This window comes from Apteryx mantelli, chromosome 1 (genome assembly GCF_036417845.1).
Source record: "Apteryx mantelli isolate bAptMan1 chromosome 1, bAptMan1.hap1, whole genome shotgun sequence".
NCBI classification, from domain to species: domain Eukaryota; kingdom Metazoa; phylum Chordata; class Aves; order Apterygiformes; family Apterygidae; genus Apteryx; species Apteryx mantelli.
Genome location: NC_089978.1, coordinates 163,697,161 through 163,715,308, shown reverse-complemented (window position 1 = coordinate 163,715,308; position 18,148 = coordinate 163,697,161). Strand labels below are relative to the sequence as shown.

Sequence of the window (18,148 nt, the reverse complement as noted above, 5' to 3'; positions counted from 1 at the left end):
CGCGCCGCGGCCCCGCCCCCGCCCGTCGCCGAAGGTTGCCGAGCGGGGGTCGCGCTGCTTCGGTGCCCCGGCGGCCGCTTCCGGAGATTGCCGAGGGGCTTCGGCCCCTCCCCGGCCGCCGCCGAGCCCGTGACCGAGCCGGTCCGGTGGGTCGGAGCCCGCCGCGCCCGGAGCTCTGGTAGCGGGGCCGGCGCTCGCCCGCCTCCTCCTCTTCCTCCTCCTCCTCCTCCTCCGCCGCCGCCGGGGCCGGGGCCGGGCGTCGTGGTGACAGAGCGGGGCGATCGCGGCGGGGGGGCGGCCGGGGCTCCGGCGGCGCGGATGGCGGAGGGCGGCCAGCCCCCGCAGCAGCAGCAGCAGCAGCAGCCGCCGCAGCAGCCGCAGCTCCTGGCCGGCGGCGGCGGGGCCGCCCGCGGCGTGAAGCGGGAGCCGGAGCTGGAGCAGCCCATGCCCGGCGGGGACGACGCCGAGGGCGGCCACAGCAAGCGGCTGCGGACGGAGGCGGAGGCCGACGGCGGCGGCATGCAGGTAGCGGGCAGGGCCGGTGCCGGGCGGGCGGGCGGGCTGCCCGGGGCGGCCTTCGCACGGACAGACGGACACGCGGTGGGGTTGTCGGAAATACAATGGCGGGGGGGGGACATCTCTGCCCCTCGCTCCGGCTCTCCACTCCTACTTGCAGCTAGAAACGATAGGCAGGGTTTGGACAGGATTTATTTTATTTTATTTTATATTTTATTTTATTTTTTCTTGCAGTTTGTCCGTTGCCTTTACAGGAACGGTCTGCGCAAGCTACGCCCGCTTTTTTTTTTCCTAGGGAAGCCCTTTCTTGATTCTTGAGAACTATAATAGCGCCTAAAGATACAAAATAAATCCTGTAGAATTGCTGCTATCTCTTGCTGCTCTTTTCCTTAAAAGGAGTTGCTCTCCTTTAGCATATTTTCGTCTGCCAAATCTCATAAGTTTCTTAGTCTGAGTGACCAGACACTCCTCTGTGCCTCTATTGTCCCAGACTGGGGATGAGTTATTTGTTATGGATTTAATTTGCTGCTCCCTTACCCGTAATTTTTCCTGTTCAGTGAGGAAAACATGCGCGTTGGCTAGCTAATGCTTGTTGGAAGTATAGTACAAAGCATGTTGAGATGGGATATTTAGTGTATGGAGTAGAGGTATCGAATAACGCAAGGGATAAGAGACCTGATCCTCCTTGTTAATTCACGTTATCTGATGCCTTCTCTGGCACAGACAGAGATCTATGTGAGTTTTATGAATTCAGCTGAGCATATGTTTTTGCAATGTACAGTTTTAATTTTTGAGGGGTCTGTCCTGTTTGATGCTTAATAGGCCTTTAGTTCTCCTGTCATTGCATTTCCCTCTGTGGCTCTAGATTCTGCAAAAGTACTGATAGCTTTGCCTTGAGAGGCTGTGGAAAGGAGTGGCGAAAGATAAATCATCATTGGCCTTTAATATGCTCCATGTTATATATATACCGTGCATTGAATGTTTTCTATTTTCTGTTGATTCTTTGTTTGTAAATGATAAGGATTAATTTCAGGTGCTTCTTGGGAACAGAGAAAGGGGTCTTAGGACATCATGTGAGAGAGTCTTCCAGTTTGGTAAAGAGAATGACAGCTTTGGATAAGAAATTAAGTTCCTGTCTTCTTTTGCTTATACATTTTGATCATCGCAGAAGGATTGGTCTTTCCAGGTGCATTTGCTTTTGCATTTGTAGGGGGAGAGAGGTACAGATATTTCTCTTTTCTGTTGCCTGTATGTTACGTGTGGTTGTTTTATTATGGCAATTCAGTTGGTGCTTTTTTGCTTCCCATTCTTGCAACAAATATATTAGAGCTCTTTGAAAATGGTGTGATTTATTCAACTAAACTTGTTTCTGTTCTCACTTTTGCTTGGACTGATATATCCTGTTCATAGGGGAGAATTCTGTCCTCTCTAATGTGTTTCTCTTCTGATCTAAATACCAACTGTTGGCCAACTATTTTCCCTTTTTATTTTCTAGGCTGTCCCCAGATTGCACGCTCAAGACTTACTTTTTTTTAATGTCTTACAGCAGGAGGGTTTTGTTTGTACTTCTGTTTGATGTTTAGCCTTTCATGTTGGTCTCTCCACCTCACAGAATCACTTCTTTGCCCGGTCTGATGGTGTGGGCTGGACATAGGTTGGAGCTTCACACCTGAATGCTGCGTCTCATGCTCCTATAAGGGCCAGTGAGAAGCACACTATGCTCTTTTACTCCTTGAAATAGTATCTTCTCCCACACATAGGTGTAAAGTATGACTCAGACAATGTGCATAACTGCAAGGCAAAGATGCCCAGTATTGAAGAAATGCTTGTGCATTGTGTATAGTTAGAGAATTATGAATGAATGTATCAACACAGTGATAGGAAATTTTTCTAGCTCTTAGGAGTTGGTCTGAGGCATAGGTCCTGTGTAGCTATGTGAGATGTGTCAGTTTAACTACAATTAATGGTTAAACTGGTTGCTATCAATGTAAGCCAGTGGCAAATCATTTGAAAATCTCCCACAAAGGGTCTTAAACTGGTTTAACTGAACCATCTTAAAACTTGATTTTTTTGTGTGTGTAAACTAGTACAATTTCTAAGTACAGAAAAGGCTCCCCTTTAGATTTAAATCAGAAAGTGTTTTGTTATCTGTTCAATGAATAGTACAAAATAGTGAGATTGGAGCATTCACCCATGGGACTATCACAGTATATGCACACAATGCATAATGCTGTTACTAGTAGCAGGGATTAATTATGGATCTGAGCAGAGGGTTGGGTTGTTTATGGTTTTCCATGTTGTGAGCTGGCAAACAGTTACAATTCTAGCAGTATTTGGGGAAAAGTACTTAGAGAAATGCAATTAGTAGAATTTAATTTTAAAATTAAATTTATTTATATTCCATATATTCTGTCCTTCAGACTAGGAGCTCCATATTGTGGTTGTTTGGTATCTTTAGCATGATATAAATATTTTCTCTAAGTTTTGCTATAACTCTCCTCCTCCCCCTTCCCCCCCTGAAGTTTCACTTGACATTTTTTAGGCTTAAAGAGGGTGGTGTGTTTGTTTGAAGAATCTTCTCATGGTTGTAAGTGCAAAATACCAAATATGAAGCCAATCTTGCAAATAATTTCTTAGCTAGGAAGATGCGTTCTTTAATAATTTGAAGATTCTCTATCCTTTTAACCAAAAGCCAAAACTTAACAGAAGGTTGCCCTTCATGAGGTTTTCTGTTCAGATAGTGTAATCTTTTGAAGTATCTTATTTTAGAAAAAGGGTTTCTTTTTTAGTAAATTCTCCACGTTTAAGTGTAAGTAGTGTTTACAAAAGTGATTAAGAGCCTGTTCTTTGAGAGATAGGAATAAATATTCAGTGTCCCCCCCTCCCCCCCATGTACCAGAGGCTTTCTGGAAGTTAGAAATAACACCAGCAACTGTTGTACCTTGTTTTTCCTGCAGATCCTGTCAATTTTCTACTTCCTGTTCCAGAGCCACAGGGTGTTGCTGTGTAAACTTCATGACCTCGTGTTTCTAGGCCGATTATGAGGAATCCTGGGTTGCTATACTCGCTACAGTTTCTTCTGTGCGCAGCCCTGAAGTACTGATGGCTCAGGTTATGAGCACAGTTTATAATGCTGAAATAAGTCATTGAACTGTAGAAAATAATAATGCAACCTTAAAACTAATGGTGTATTTTTTTGTCTGTTAACATGAAATATAAAAGCTAGGCCATAGGAAGATGCTCAAGATAGTATCTAGTTCCTACAAACGTGGGGCAGAATGCCTTAAAGCTTAAACTAACCCAGAAGTTTATTGGGCTTCTAGTTTTTCACTGTCTCAGGCCAGCATGCTCAGACAGCTTATGCAGCTAGGGTTTCATTATCTAATCCATCTCTGATCAGGCCGGATAAATGGTGTTTGGTCAGTGCTGATCTTGTTAGGAGGGTGGTGTAAAGCTGCTTGAGTTGGGATTGGGACAAATCGGATCATGGCTGCTCTCTGCTTTGGAGACGTATTTCTGTTAATCTTGGCGTGGGAGGAAAAGGTCCAGAACAAGCTGCTGCTTTTTAGCTCCTTTTGGTCCATAAGTGGCAAAAATCAAGTAAAACCAGCCAGGAATATCTCCTGGAAGTATTTGGGTATGTTTGTAAGTTTTGGAAATGAAGGGGCCCTAAAGGTACTGCTTCTTGTTAACTATTTAAATACTAGCTCGGAATTAGCTTGCTCTCTGTTTGCTGGGTTGGATGTTGAATCATTTGGATCAGCTTGCTGATCTGGGTAAAAATAGTCCTTAACAGGGTGGGGGGAAGTTATATTGGCTTAAGTCACTCATGAAACAGCACCCAAATGTGGTTGTTGATGCAGCTGCTTTTGCTGCTTTTCAGAAGAGGTTGACTGCCACACAGATTGAGGAGAAAGTACCGTTGCAATAATCACGTCTTTTATCATGTGAGGAGTGGAGGAGGAGAAAGAAATGTTGTATTTAGCTGAGAAGAGTTCCTTCTTTCTCTTCGGAGCTGCAGAGAAGAAGGGGGGAATGCAGGGTGCTATCATCTTCTTCCCAGCTGAGGTGCTACAGGTGTACCAGTCAGGTTTCCGTCCTTACTGCTGAAGAAAGCTGTTATTAAAATATCTTCTGTTTGCTTTGCATGGAGCTCAATTCATTAATGAAGTGACCCTTTGGTCCCCAAGCTGAATTTTGATTTAACTTTTTATGTGGTCCAGTCTGGTTAGTGAATTAAAATTGTATCTGAGGGTACTATATGGCTGGAATTAGAGACAAAATATGAATAGAGCTGACTCTTGTTTGTTTTTCAGGAATGACTTGTGTATTTAGTAGCCTTGAGTATTTGGGGGGGAAATTACTCTTCTGCAACTGTAAATAGTACTGATCAGCCAGGGAAGACAGTTAATGGAGCTTTGCTTGATGTGCTTTGCCTTATCCAGTCCATGTAAGCTTGTGGTGGTAACAATGGATGACTTTGGCATGGCACTTCAGGCATTTCTGTATAGGACTTATAAAGATGACTTGTGTTGCTGAGATCAGTCCCCTGTGATTTTAAGTAATGATATAATAGGTGTTAAGTCTTTGGTCCACAAGAAAATCTGTGCTCCTTCTCTTCCGGTTGTGAGCTGGAAGGCACTCTAACACCCTCTACCAACCTGAATCCCTCTAGCACAAAAGATCAGAAGCTGTAAACTCCAGCGTGCCACAGAAGGAAGAGAACTGGGTCGTTGCTGGTGCTTCATGACAACCTCTGCTGTGGCAGGAGATTTCTGGGACAAAAATTCCTGGGTGATCCTAGGAAGAGAGTTATGGCTCATGCAGCAGGGGAGGGCAGGAATCCAGCAGCTGTTGCCAGTTTGACTGGGGAGAAAATTCCTTCTTGATCTGAAATCTAACTGTCTGTTTAACCTTGAGTGAGGCACAGTAGCTACATACCCAAAACTTAATACAGGTAAGAGCACCAGTATGCTCCACTCAGTGTCCCAGTTCAAACAATGGCTGATCTGTGGGGCTTCAGAGGAGGACGAGAAATGAATCTGCTAGTAACTTCTAAAGACAGGTTTGGATTTTAGAGGTAATAGTGCTGACTGGGACTATAATCAAGAAGGGGCTTGTGAATGACAGCTTTTGTACTGTGGGTGACCCCTATTGAAATCTGTATTTTAAATCTTATGAAAGAGAACATCTTGTTCCAGTAAATGGTGGAAAAGCTGTGTAATCAGGTTAGCTTTTCCTCCCTGTATTATTCATGTCATGGCCATCATTCGTAAGGAGATGCTGAGCCATACAGGGTATGCAAAATACTCCGGGGAAGAAAAAATGAAGTTTGAGTTTTTAAAAGCTGACCCCTGCCTTACATCCAGGTTGAGGTTTCCTGGGATGCTGTTTGGACAGACTATTGCTGATGTGCTGGGGCATAATGAATCACCTTTTAGCTTTTTGTTATTTTCTTGTTTGCTTTTGTCCTTTGGGTTTCTTGAATTTTTGTTTGGGTGTTATGAGTTACCTGACACAGTCTGGGAAGATTTAGAAAATCTCCAGTTCAAAGAAAACTTCTGGCAAACAGACTGAAAGTTGGGATTATAGGGATGCTGAGAGCACTTTAAAGTTGGCTCTTTTCCTGCCACGTTCAGGAAAATAGAAAGCCCAAGTTAAGTATTCTGGATGCTTTAGTACCCCTACAGGCTCAGTTAGTATTTCTCTTTGGATTTCAAAAGCTGGTGTTTCAAGTTGATGACCTGAGTTGTGCGGCTGGAAGCTGAATGGAGGTCTGGCTTTACTGGAGATGGTTTCCTGTGTGTGTATAGCAGCTGTATGAACTTTGGGATTTTTTTTTTTTCCCCCAGATTTCCCATTTAGAAACATCAAGGCTCTGGCGTTTCGTAGAAATCCTGGGTTCTCCCTTGCCTTTTTGAGAACATTGCCTACCCAGCTGATGAGGTCGGTCACAGCTGAGTTATGACCAAAATGCCTGTCCCTCAGGCATGCCCTGTGCACCTTTTCCTCCCAATGGCCTATCTAGCCAGGCTTCCACCTTTCCCTTTTTCATGTGGGATTCACACCTCTGTTTTCATGGCTGTTGCAAAGACACGTTGGTCACTGAAGGCTTAACAGCTGTCTTGGCTCTGTGGCTGCACTGAGGGCTTTCAGTGGGTCTCCTGCAGTTAGTCTGGTAGCAGTGGGACACTGCTAGCACAAGGGAGATGCAAATGAGACAGTAGTAAAAAAATTTATTGCTGCAAACTGAAGTTGAACTGGTGGTGTTTGAAAACCATGGACCTGACTGAAGATTTGTGTGTGTGGTCTGTGGCCCCCTGAAGACTTCTTCTGAAGGGCTTATAACTGGTCACTAGGAAAAATAAACCTATCATTAGCAACCTTTGGTTTGCTGCTCAGGAAGCTCTGCTTGTTTGGGAAATGTCAGGGGTCGCATCAATTGAAAGTATTTAAAAATTATTGGTCTGTGCAGCTGACTTGGTCTCATGACTCAAGGAAAACTTATGTTTTCATATGAAGTGAAAGAGAAAGGCAGGTGGCTTTGGTTGACTGGAAACCTGTTATTTAATTTGCCCATCTCAGATATTACACACCCTCTGTGTGTGTGTACTTTTGAAATGTTATGGCTAAAGCATCAGGGGAACATCCAGAAGTGAAGTGAAAGAAGCAATTAGAGGTAACGAGTTCCAGCTCATTGAAGCATTCTGTCGATCTACATTTTGCAGTGGTATTGAATGGATGCTGGAGTGTAGCTGTCATGAGATAATCCCAATGTTTAGGGATTAGAGCTGCTTGACTGCATTTTGGACCTTAACTCCCTCTGCTCTCCTGCAATCTTTTCTAAGTTCAGGGAAAAAAGCTGGTTTGAAAGATATGTATAGGTTTTCTTAAAATGCTTCCACCTCCCTCTGTAACACTTTCATTAGTACATCTTCATTTTTACACCTGGGTACAAGTCAAATTTGAAATCTTTATAAGCGTCAGGCCTGATGTGGGCAGGGACTGTGAAAACAGTCTCTTGCTAGATCTGCAGTATGCCAGCATCCTGACCGGAAGCGTTCCTTATTGCACATTTACTGAGCTGTCCTGCAAAGCTGTGCCAAGGTACCTCAGTGGTGACTACAGGAAACCTTTCCTGTATACTGTCTTTCACTGAGGAAGATCCAACGTATATTGAAATTTCTAATGTGAATTCTCCATTCTGGATGATTTCCAGAATGTTTAGGAAGACATTTGTGAGAAATTCCAGTCCCTTTCTCATTTGGCTTGTCATGTGTACCTATGGCAGCTATTGAAACCACCCATAATGGCTCTGTTATTGAACTCGAAAGAAATGGGCCAGTACCTACTTAAGAATGATATGATGTATTTAAGTAGCTGCAATGCAGAAAAGGCTGTATACAAAAATCCTGTTGTTTAATGAGGGACAACTTGATCTTGATCCAGTATCCCTTTGGGTAGAGCAGAAAATTTCTGCAGTTTCTGCTAATTCAGTTTATGAAAAGTTGGCACTTGGACATCTATGCCATTGCCACCTAGTAACCTGTGAGGTTGGGGAGTAGGATGCTCCTGATCCATGCCAGATAGAAAGTAGGGCAGGAGATCTTTGACTTGCATCTCTTCTTTGGGAGAATTCACTTTGGTGTGTTGTTAAAGTGATCATGCATTGCCATTGCTGTTGCTTGTTTTTGCCTTTGTCTAGGAGAGTTCATTGTGTAGGAAAATTGGACGCTTTCTTCAAAGCATGTGAGCTAGAAGCAATTGTTTCTTTTTTCTTTATGACTTTTTTGGTTTTATCTGCTTATAATTGCTTCAACAATAATATAAATATTCCTTGGTATAGAGATGGGAAGAACCTGCACTATTTAAAAAAGAAAAAAAAAAAGAAAAAAAAAAGGGCAGCAGAGAGGGTGGAGTTAGGAACTTTTTACCCTCTGGCTGTACATAGCTAAATTTCCTTTAACAGAGAGACTAAAGAAGCAACCTTATGTGGCATTTGTGTGTGTTGCAAATATCAAAATATTCTCCCTAGAGGCCTTTGAGGCCCTGGGATCTGGATCCAGCTCAGGTTTCTTCAAGGGGCTGTAGTGCGCTTTTTTAGCTGAGGCTTTCTGCAAAGCTTTTTCTGTGCTATTGCTTTAGGAGATCCTTACAGACGTTTGGAGTAGTTGTCACCACTGGGGGCGATGTCCAGGAATAAAATCCCACCAAGGCTTCACTTAAAAGACTTGATTTAGTATTGTGTGGGCTGAGAAGAGACCGAAGCTGGGATCCTAGGCCTATAATTTGCTGCTTGCAGCTGCAGTTTCCTTACTTGGAGAGGGGTGGGAATGTTACTTTTCCTAGAATCTGCTCGACCTACCTTAGGCTAATGAGACCAGTGGAAAAACTGGGATTTGTAGGGCATGCTTCATCTTGTGGCTTGGCATTTTACTCTCTTTTGGACCCCTGGTTTTGCAGGTGGTCTAGCCAGATGTGACTCTTAGAGGAGCTTATATGAGATGGTATTTCTAAGCAATTTCTGTCCTACTTCTTGTTTTGTTCTATTACTTTGTTTCTTTTTTGGGAAAGAAGAAATTAAGAAAAGAGCATGCATTAAAGGACTTCTCCATTACCTTTCTAATTCTCTTGTCCCAGAGAGAAGGCTGTCAAAGAGGTCTCTTTCCTGTGTGCCTCTCTCTTACCAGTTTAAAGCACATTGTAGCCTCGGAGTGAAATTGTGTCAGGATAGGGTATTTTTTTGTAGGTGCTTTGCCTTGTCAGTGGATAGTATGCAGTTGTTCTGGAAGCTCATCTTTTCTGAGTAACCTGTGGTGGTTTCTGGGTTTAAAGATAAATTACTCTGTGATGCTTCTGTTAGTCCCATCAGTGGCACCAGACACACAACCTTGGCTAATATACACAGATCCAAAAGGCTTGTTCAGGGATGAAAAGCTGGGCTATGTTGTAGCAGAAGAGCCCAATTTTACCATGGAGCATACTGAAGAAGGTTGAAACCGGCAGCATGGTATGGGTGGATTTTTTTCTTGCAAGTCACAGGATACGCAAGAGTGGGAAGCAGGAGTCTGTGAGATGCTGGCCTCAAGAATGATCCAGAGCACAGAGGAAACCAAGGCAATAAAACATGCTCCTCATTTCTGTTGTTTTGCTGAGATCTGAGTGTTTGTTGGGCTGCCTACAGTAGAAATTGGTTGACTTTCGAAGCTTCTGCTAGTCCTGCATCTGTTTTGTCCAGTATTGGTAGTTGAGGTATGTGTGAGAACATGGAATGCCCTCAATACTTCAGTTTTAGGAAGAGATCTGTTAAGCAACTGTGGTGCTGTGGGAGTCAGTATTTGTCCTGAGTGGTTCGAAGCTGCTGGGCACCATCTCCCACTTATATAAAGGGGTGACTACACAGAAAACATGCCAGAGTGAGACATAGGAAAGAGAACGAACCACTGCTGTAGCTGGCTGGGACCAGAGGAGATTTGAAACATGATGTACCCAGTGTGATGGGTGTCAGAGCCAGTACCCCAGCAAGTGCCCAGCAGGAAGAGAATGTGTACAGGAGACACTGTGTGAGGTCTTAATCATGTGGTCATACGCTTTATTTTTATAGATGACTCCATCTCTTTAAGTGCATCAAATGGATAATACTGAGATACTACTGAATCTAGTGAGAGTTTTGTTATCAGTTAAAATGGGTGTGAGTTCAGGCTTTGAACTGAGAGCTATTCAGTATTTCATTTCCTCTTTTTCATCTAATGTGTGACTCCAAACAATATTTACTGCAGATAATCTAAACCTTGCACTGAATACAGAACTATTAATTTTTAAGTCTTTTCTATGGTACTCTTCACTGTAGTGTGATACTTCACAGATACTAATAATCTCATTTTTTTGCAGTTTTCCTGAGAGATGGAAAAGGTATTATCTCTTATTTTAGAAATTGGGAATTGAAGTACTGATAATAAGGCCAGCTTTGCAAAATCAGCCAGTAATCTTAGGTGCTTACACTGACACCTACAACCTGACTTTTTTTTTTAATTGTAGTTGGTGGGATTTTTGGTAGTGTTTAAACACACAGTCTACAGCTGTCTATGACTTCCATTGAATATATGAATATTTACCACTTCCACAGACTGATCCCTAAGTATTTCATGTTGGGCAAGTATGAAGTGATGTGGTCTTCATCTTAGAAAACAGCAGAAAAGTTTAAATTAAGTGATTTGGTCATCATCATAGAGAAACTTTACTTAAAAGGTGAGGTTTGAAATCTAACATTTTAGGTAGATGGATATTGCTCGTCTTTAAAGCCACATACCTTCCAGTTTCTGAAATGGCAGACAAGCATGTAGGACAGCTCTTTTTCCTTCTCGGAATGCAGTCCTTTCTATGCTTGAATGAGGCAGGAAAAAACTGCATATAAGCCTGACCTGTTATAATGTCCCTGCATGTGAGGAAACTGGAAGTTGCATGGGTAGATCTAACTGGTGTTTTTCAACTCCCGAGTTCTTGACTTACAACTGAAATGCTGTTTTAACAGAGGATGCAGCTACCTTGTCTTTTACCTTAAAAACATTTTGCAGCCTGTTAAGAGGAGAAAGCTGCTGTGTGGACCAGAATTGGCTACTAGCTCCCTGCACTGACTTGTGCGGAGGACTGGAACCTCTGGTCTGGATTGCAGAGCACGGCTGTTGGAGCTGACAGAGTAACAACCGCTAGCAGTGGGCTGTTTCCTTTGTGGGGACCCTTGGCTTGGCATGGATAAAATATGGGGTTGGTGGGAGGAGAGGGAAGGAGGGTACACATTTTGCTCGGAAGGCTTTTTCGTGCATACAGGCAGCAGAACAATTCTGGTACTTGGGAATGGGACACCTTGGGTGAAAAGTGCTGCAAGAATGGTCATGGACTTTATGTGACTTTTTTTTTTTTTCCTTGTTGGATAATGTATACCTGCTGTGTCCCATTGTTGCCTGCTTTTTGCTTCTTCTGCATAAATGTTTGACTCTGTTTTCTTGTTATCTGCGTACAACACTTAGAAAATGGCGGATATAGTATTTGCAGTCTGAAATATTTTGTACATCTGCAACTCTGTCATCTGCAGAAAGCCCTGAAGAACAGGACCAGGATTTTGGACTAGATGCCATTTTCTTTGGCACATGTTTCAGGAACTTTTGCTGTCTTGAAGTGAGAAGAGGAGATGAGGCTGGAGGTACATCTCCAGTGCACATGCATATGTGCCACAGAGCTGGGATCTGCTAATGCCACCAGCTGGATATTACATACTTTTCTGTATATAACCCTTATACCTAGGCATTTCTTGGAAGCTTCTGACTTCCTGGGCTAGTTAGAGTTCCTAAAGAGTGGGCAGTCTTCATGTCAAGTACCTCATGTTGTGAGAGCTGGACTGAGAGGTAAATCATGAATAATAGAGGCAAGGTGAGATGGATTCAACTGGAGATGATAGCAGCATTTGTGAATATTGCTATCCATGTACTGGTTAAACATCAACCATAGGTCAGAGAAAGCTTCAAAAAAGAGGATGGGGGGGAAAGAAATTGACCAACTGTGGATTTCAATCTTCAAATAAAGAAGGTTACAGTGTGACTTAGAAATTTTGATAATGTTCCCATCTGTCCATCCATACTTCCACTGTCCACTTCAGCCACCTCTTCTTGACCTGTGCTTTAGTCTTGTCCAAGAACTGGACTGTTGTGATGGATTTGTAGTGAATAAGACTGAAATTGATCAGATAACAGGGACTCAAATGCCAGTTATCAGTGCTACATATATATATGTGTGTGTGTATACACATATATATACATATATATATGCATGTATGTACATGTATATATCCACATATATGTGGATATGGAGTATGCCAGGAAATTGAAAAGATCCTTGTAATTAGATCTGTGTGTTTTTTGTTTTTTTGTTTTTTGTATCAGTGTCTGCTGGTTGTATCCTTCCAGAAAAGACTTACCGCATTTCACCATCTTGCTTGATCTCTTCTGTGTTCTTTCGAGTATAGCAGGAGTGTCATGCAGTCAGTAGTGCCAAATGTTGCAAAGAAATTCAGGAGAATAGCTATTCTCTATCTGTTGATAAATCACAAATTAGCACCACTAAAAATTATTCATGCTTCATGTTCTGGCCTGAATCTTCAGTGTTTATGGAGTTGAGAACGTATTTGAGCTTTCTTTCAGTTGGACGTTGACTAGTTAACGTACAGATTCTCTTAGGGATGGTTTTCATGGGGAACTTGTTGAATGGATAAAGCCACTATGAGGCTTTTTCTGTGTGTGCGTCTGTTTGTTTTTCCTATTGTTCAAGGCTTAAAGGGACAAGCAAGGATTCCTCTGCTGATCAAGGAATTGACTGTTTTGATCGTGAGTGGTATCAATTATTTGTGAAAGTTTTGCATGCCAGGAGGAGCATGGGTTGGATTCACGGCTTGGGTCATTACTCCTTTAAGGACTAAGAATTTTTTGATGAGTGAATACACTTAACTCAGGGCTGTTAGTTGATGGATGTAGATGGAGCATATCCATGTTGCTTGAGAAGGTTTCCTTAAATAGACATGACCTTTCCAGTGAAAACAGGAAGATAGTTTCTTCTTTGGAGCTTGGCGTTTGATACATTTTTGTAACTCATGATTACTGCAGGCACTTACCACTGGAAGAAGTAGCTTACAATCACGGTAGCTTCTTAGGGTAGAATTTGGTAGCTCTGTTGAAGTTTGATAGGGAGATTGGCTTGCTTTGTAATACAGCCTTCAGCATAGGCTTTGAAATATTTGTTTCATTCTTTCTGTAGCAGTCATTATTTCTCACCTTTGGTAGTCTGGGTTTTCCTTCCTTCTCCTTCTGGTATCAGAAAATCTGAGCTGTCTCTATGTCTAAAGGAAAGACTAGTCAGTTTGCACTTTCCCATGTAGATGGGGAAGATGGTATAATGATTGACTAGGTCTTTGTTTCATCTTATGGTAAAAATGTTTTTCTGTTGGGTTTTAGTATTTGTTGGTGTGGATGTCATGGTCAAATTGGGGACAGTGATCGTGTTGCTTCAGAACAAGGAAGCCAGGAAGCCGCTGACTATGGAGCAAGCTGAAGGAAGCGTGGTGACAGTCTGCCCAAAGTAGTCTCTGGGTTATGCAGGCCTCCAGTCTAATCTCTAAATCAAATTCCAAGTGTGCCAGGCTACTAATCCAACTGATCCCTGAATGTCGTAAGGAAGCATAACAGGAGATGTGTGTTTTGAACTCTTAATTGTGGCTGTGGTGTGTGTACTGAAATCTTCCAAGAAAACTGTCAGCTATAGTGATGAAACAGCTGAGACCAAAGCACTAGAAAACTCTTGTATGAACTCTGCAGTCTATGCTTTTCTCTAAATAAGCATAAGATCTGCTTGGTGTCTGTCTATTGTTAGATATTATTTGGGGTTGCTTCTTGTGGATTTGATGTTTGATAAAGAGATGATGCAAATACTCTGAAGAAGGTGTAGCACAGGGCACTGATTGATCAGCTTTGATGGCACAGTAGTATGAAGTGTTTTATTTGGGTTGTGGGTTTTACTTGATCCTCAGGCTTAGTCTGAAATATAAACATTTTATGTCCATTCTCCAGAGCAGTTTCTTGTTTTAGGATGGCTATTTCTTGATTCCTGTGTTCTTGGATTTTGTAATTGAGATTCAGAGGCTTGTAAATTTTTCTGGTTTGTTCTGGGGTTAGTAATTTTACTTTCGCTTCCAGAATAGGATTTTAAAGACAATCCCTAAATCTCTGTGCCCTTTGGGCAAGAGTAAGTGTGTGGCATTGTTCCTCTGCTATGGGTAGTAGCCTGTGAATTTCTACCATTGTCAGGCTTTCTCTGGCTGTGACTTCCTGGGTAGGATTTTGATGATGCATACAGTCACTCTGAATAGTGGAGAACTTTTTAATAGGGTGCTTCTCAACTTTACAAAATTTCTAGGTAAGTATTTCTCTGTCTCATATAGATTTTCATCAGGTGCAGAAGCTGTTCAGTCTCAGGATGATGAGCTTCAGTCTCTGGGAGCTCTGTTTGTATACAAGTGTTACAGTATAGTGCTTCATATGGTTTGCCACTTCATCATGGAGGCAACTGTCTCTAACAAGTTACTACTACTACAAAAAAAAAACCGCGGTGAATTATATACAGGCTGTGTTAGAGTGGCTGTGCTGTGGAAATACATTGCACAGGGAAGTGAGAATGGGATATGGCACCTTTCGGCTCCTGAAGGCTGCCTTCCAGCCGAGCCCGGGCAGGCAGTGCTGCCTTCCTCAGGTGATTCAACAGAGACTTTCACCTCTGGGTACTGTTTAATTAGCCCTACGTTGAAAGTTATCTTGCTGAATGCTAACTCAGCATAGTATATACGAAGATAATTGGCAGGGTAGAAAAATCTGTGGGGATGTGGGAAACTTTCCTGTTACCTGGAAGAGCCTAAACAGTAAAAACGTAAAGTCTCCTGCAGTAAAACTTCCTCTTCCTTGTGTGGGTGGTGGTGATAACCAAAAGCAAATTATACAGTGCTGTGTTCAGAGCCCTCTGATAGGCATTGTCATAGCTTCTGCTTCTGTTTATGGATTTCTCATGTAGCTGAATTAACTTAACAAGACTGGCCAATTCATTGCTGCTATGTATAACCCCTGGGCAGCAATGAATCTGGCAAGGATGGGGCATCATTTTCACAAGCTATTTGGAAAGGGAGATTGTACAGCAAAATGAAGTAGTGTTATTGCTTGGGAGAGAGGTTCATAGTCACAGCTTGGATGTCAGGGGAAGAAGAGGTAAGATTTTCCAGAACTCCTTTTCCTCCCTTGCTCTTGCTTCCAGTGTGGCCAAGTCACTAGAGTGAATTAGATAGCATTAGGTTTTTTTTTGTTTTTTTTTTTGTTTTTTGTGTGTGTGTGTGTGTGTGTGTGTGTGTGTATCTGCTAGACAGAGACTAATGTATCCACACAGTTTGTTCAAGGCAGATAGCATTGCAGAAATCAAAATGGATCTCTTGGTTCCTGTTAATAGATTTAATCCTTTGTTTTTAGCAGCTAAATATTCCTGTATTCTTTAGCCTAGCCTCTGTTATCATAGAATTGAGCTGCTCTTAAGTCCTACTGCATGTGGTCGCATAGCATTGATGTTAGGAAGAAAAGTGTGGTGAAAGATAAAACACAGAGAAATGAAACTACTCACTCTGGGTCCTTTGTGGAGGAGCAGAAATCTCGGAGCAGTGGGTTCAGTGGATCATCCTTACTCCTTTGGTTTGAACTAGCTGTCTTCCTTACTTCTCTGGGGGCTAGAGGGGTTGACTAAGAAGAGACTCCTTGGTGGGAGCAGACTGGTAGGAATGCATGGTGAGTTGCTCCCTGCTACCATCTTGTGCTATATCAACTCAGTGCGTTAATAAAAGATTCACTCTGCAGCTGTTGCAACTATGGCATCTTTCCCTAGCAGCAAAAGTCACTTGAAATTCCATACAAATATAGATCTGCATCCTGTTGTTAGAGTTGTTTCATATTTTCTTTAGGCCTGTGCAAGATGAGTAGTGCAGTGGAAAAGGTTGTACAGATTTTCTTTTCTTTTTATGCCTTCTCCCATGAGTCTTTGTAGCTTCCGAGCCTGGGATGATTCCATGTGCTTAGTCTTGCAACTGATTTGCAGATCTGGGCTTCACCATGCCGTTTGCTTTTCTGGTCTATTTGTTTCAAGTTTGTACATGGAACTTACAGATATTGGTGCAATTTGCATAGCAGAAAGTTTCCCTCTGAAGCATCTAATGGGTGGATGACAAACAACTCTGATTAAAACCTTCAAAAGGCTCTTGAAAAAATAGCAATAAAAAATTTGTGCTTTGCAAATGTTATATCAGTACTACTGGCTTAAACAGTGTTAGGCCACCTAGTGTAGGTTGGTCTGATTGCTAACATGCCTTTGCTCTGTGCCATCTAGGACTTGTGTCCACCGGGTAACTCCAGTAGCCATAGTCACTGTGTAGTGACTCTGATGGTAAGCTGATCTGATGGTAAATAGCTGCTGAAAGAAGTGGTCCTTCTATTTGGCTATGAGTTCCCACTGTTTCTTTTTCATGATCTGATAGAAAATGAATAACACCAAAAAAAAAAAAAAAAAAAAAGTTCCTTACCAAATCTGGCTGAGTTCACTGTGAATGATTTTATGGCTGTCTGCCTCCTAGGTCATGTTTAAAAAGTGGGGATAGCTTCTGTACCTGCTGTTTGTTTGGGAAGGGATGCAAGACCACGTCTTTTGGATCCAGCTAGGTGTTGGACTGGTTTATCTGTAATGTGAAACTTTGCCCTTAGTTTGCGCCAACTGCATCTTCTACAGCAGTTTAATCTGAAATGGAGATGCTGTAATGCTGCTTCCTCCATTATGCCACCTGCACGGTTGGTCTGACACCACAATGAGCAGGTACAGGGAGCTAAATGGCTGAAAACTATTCAGGTTTTTGTAGCATTAGTTTTTTGCAGGTTTAGTTCTCTAGACTGGCTCACTGTGGAGTCAGACAGTCATTACTGTGGGCTCAGGGGAGGGGAAGCACGTGCTGCTGGGGAGAAATGGAAGTGACTGCTTAGACTGATTTAAGCCGTCATGGGTACGGCACCGTTAACATGGGGGGGGGGTACTCTTTACTATTGCGGATTAACTTTAGGTAGTGAAGGCCCGACCCCTGCACAGAAGTGCTAAGTGCGAAGGACATGGGGCAGCAGCATGTGCCTGGGGTGTGGTGGTGTGCTGTGAAGGGCAGGTGTGAAGCTGTGGTATGCTGAAAGAGTTTAGGTGGGAGTCTCTTGGGCAGTAAGAAGTGCTGTGAATGTGTCTATTACTCACCCTGCCAGGAGGTAAAATTGGGAGGAGTGAAGATGCTTGTTTCTGAGACTGTCAGGTAACTCCAGATGTTAGGCTAAAGCAATGAATCAACTTTTTTTTCTTTTATTCCCCCTCTTGTGTATGCAGCAACAATGGCATCTTTTTTTCTCTCCTTAGTACTGATTTTTATTCAGTAACTGCACGTTGACTTTCAGGAGCCCGGTAGACTCAAGGAATGGCATGAAAGGAGACTCTTGTAGTGCAGTAGAAAGAAAAGCTGCTAAAGAAGCTTCACTGCCTCTGCTGCTCCTTAGAGAGAGAAGGCATTGTGTCTAGTGCTTGCTGTGCCTATTTCTCTGGTGTTTAGAGAACCAGTAGGTGCACTTACATTGTGCTCTGTATACACACAGTACAGCTGTACATCAGTTCTGTTGTCTGTGCAGAGCAATGGAGAAGCCACCGCTCTTGCAAGGAGGGCCTTTTGCTTGTTTGACACTGATCTGCCACTGTCACACTCACTTCCTCACACCAACGCTGTTTTAAAACTGAGGTGTTGTCTTTTCTCGCTGCCTCTCCTGTAGAGGAGGGAGATAGACATTTGTTCATTCTGCAGTTTCTCTGATTAACTGAGTTTTAAACTCTGCCTTTGTAACTGATGGCAGACTCTCCTTCCCCTCAGTGCATGTCCACAATGCTCTCATGTGCCAGCACACGCGTGCTGCCCTTGAAAACAGACCAAACTTATTAAAATCATTGCTAGTTTCCATGGCAGCTGTTGTTGCTGTGGGCTAATAGG

General features: G+C 42.8%; 1 protein-coding gene across 9 annotated transcripts in view; it reads left to right on the top strand.

The window, feature by feature from the left end:
• The first annotated feature begins 305 nt into the window (after positions 1–305).
• Positions 306–18,148, top strand: part of RBFOX2 (RNA binding fox-1 homolog 2) — a 210,699-nt gene continuing 192,856 nt past the window's right edge. For all 9 annotated transcript variants that reach the window (XM_067309187.1, XM_067309177.1, XM_067309249.1 and 6 more), the window contains exon 1: positions 306–525. In XM_067309187.1, the coding sequence (XP_067165288.1) occupies positions 319–525 (207 nt within the window). In that variant the 5' untranslated portion in view covers positions 306–318. The remainder of the gene's footprint in view (positions 526–18,148) is intronic.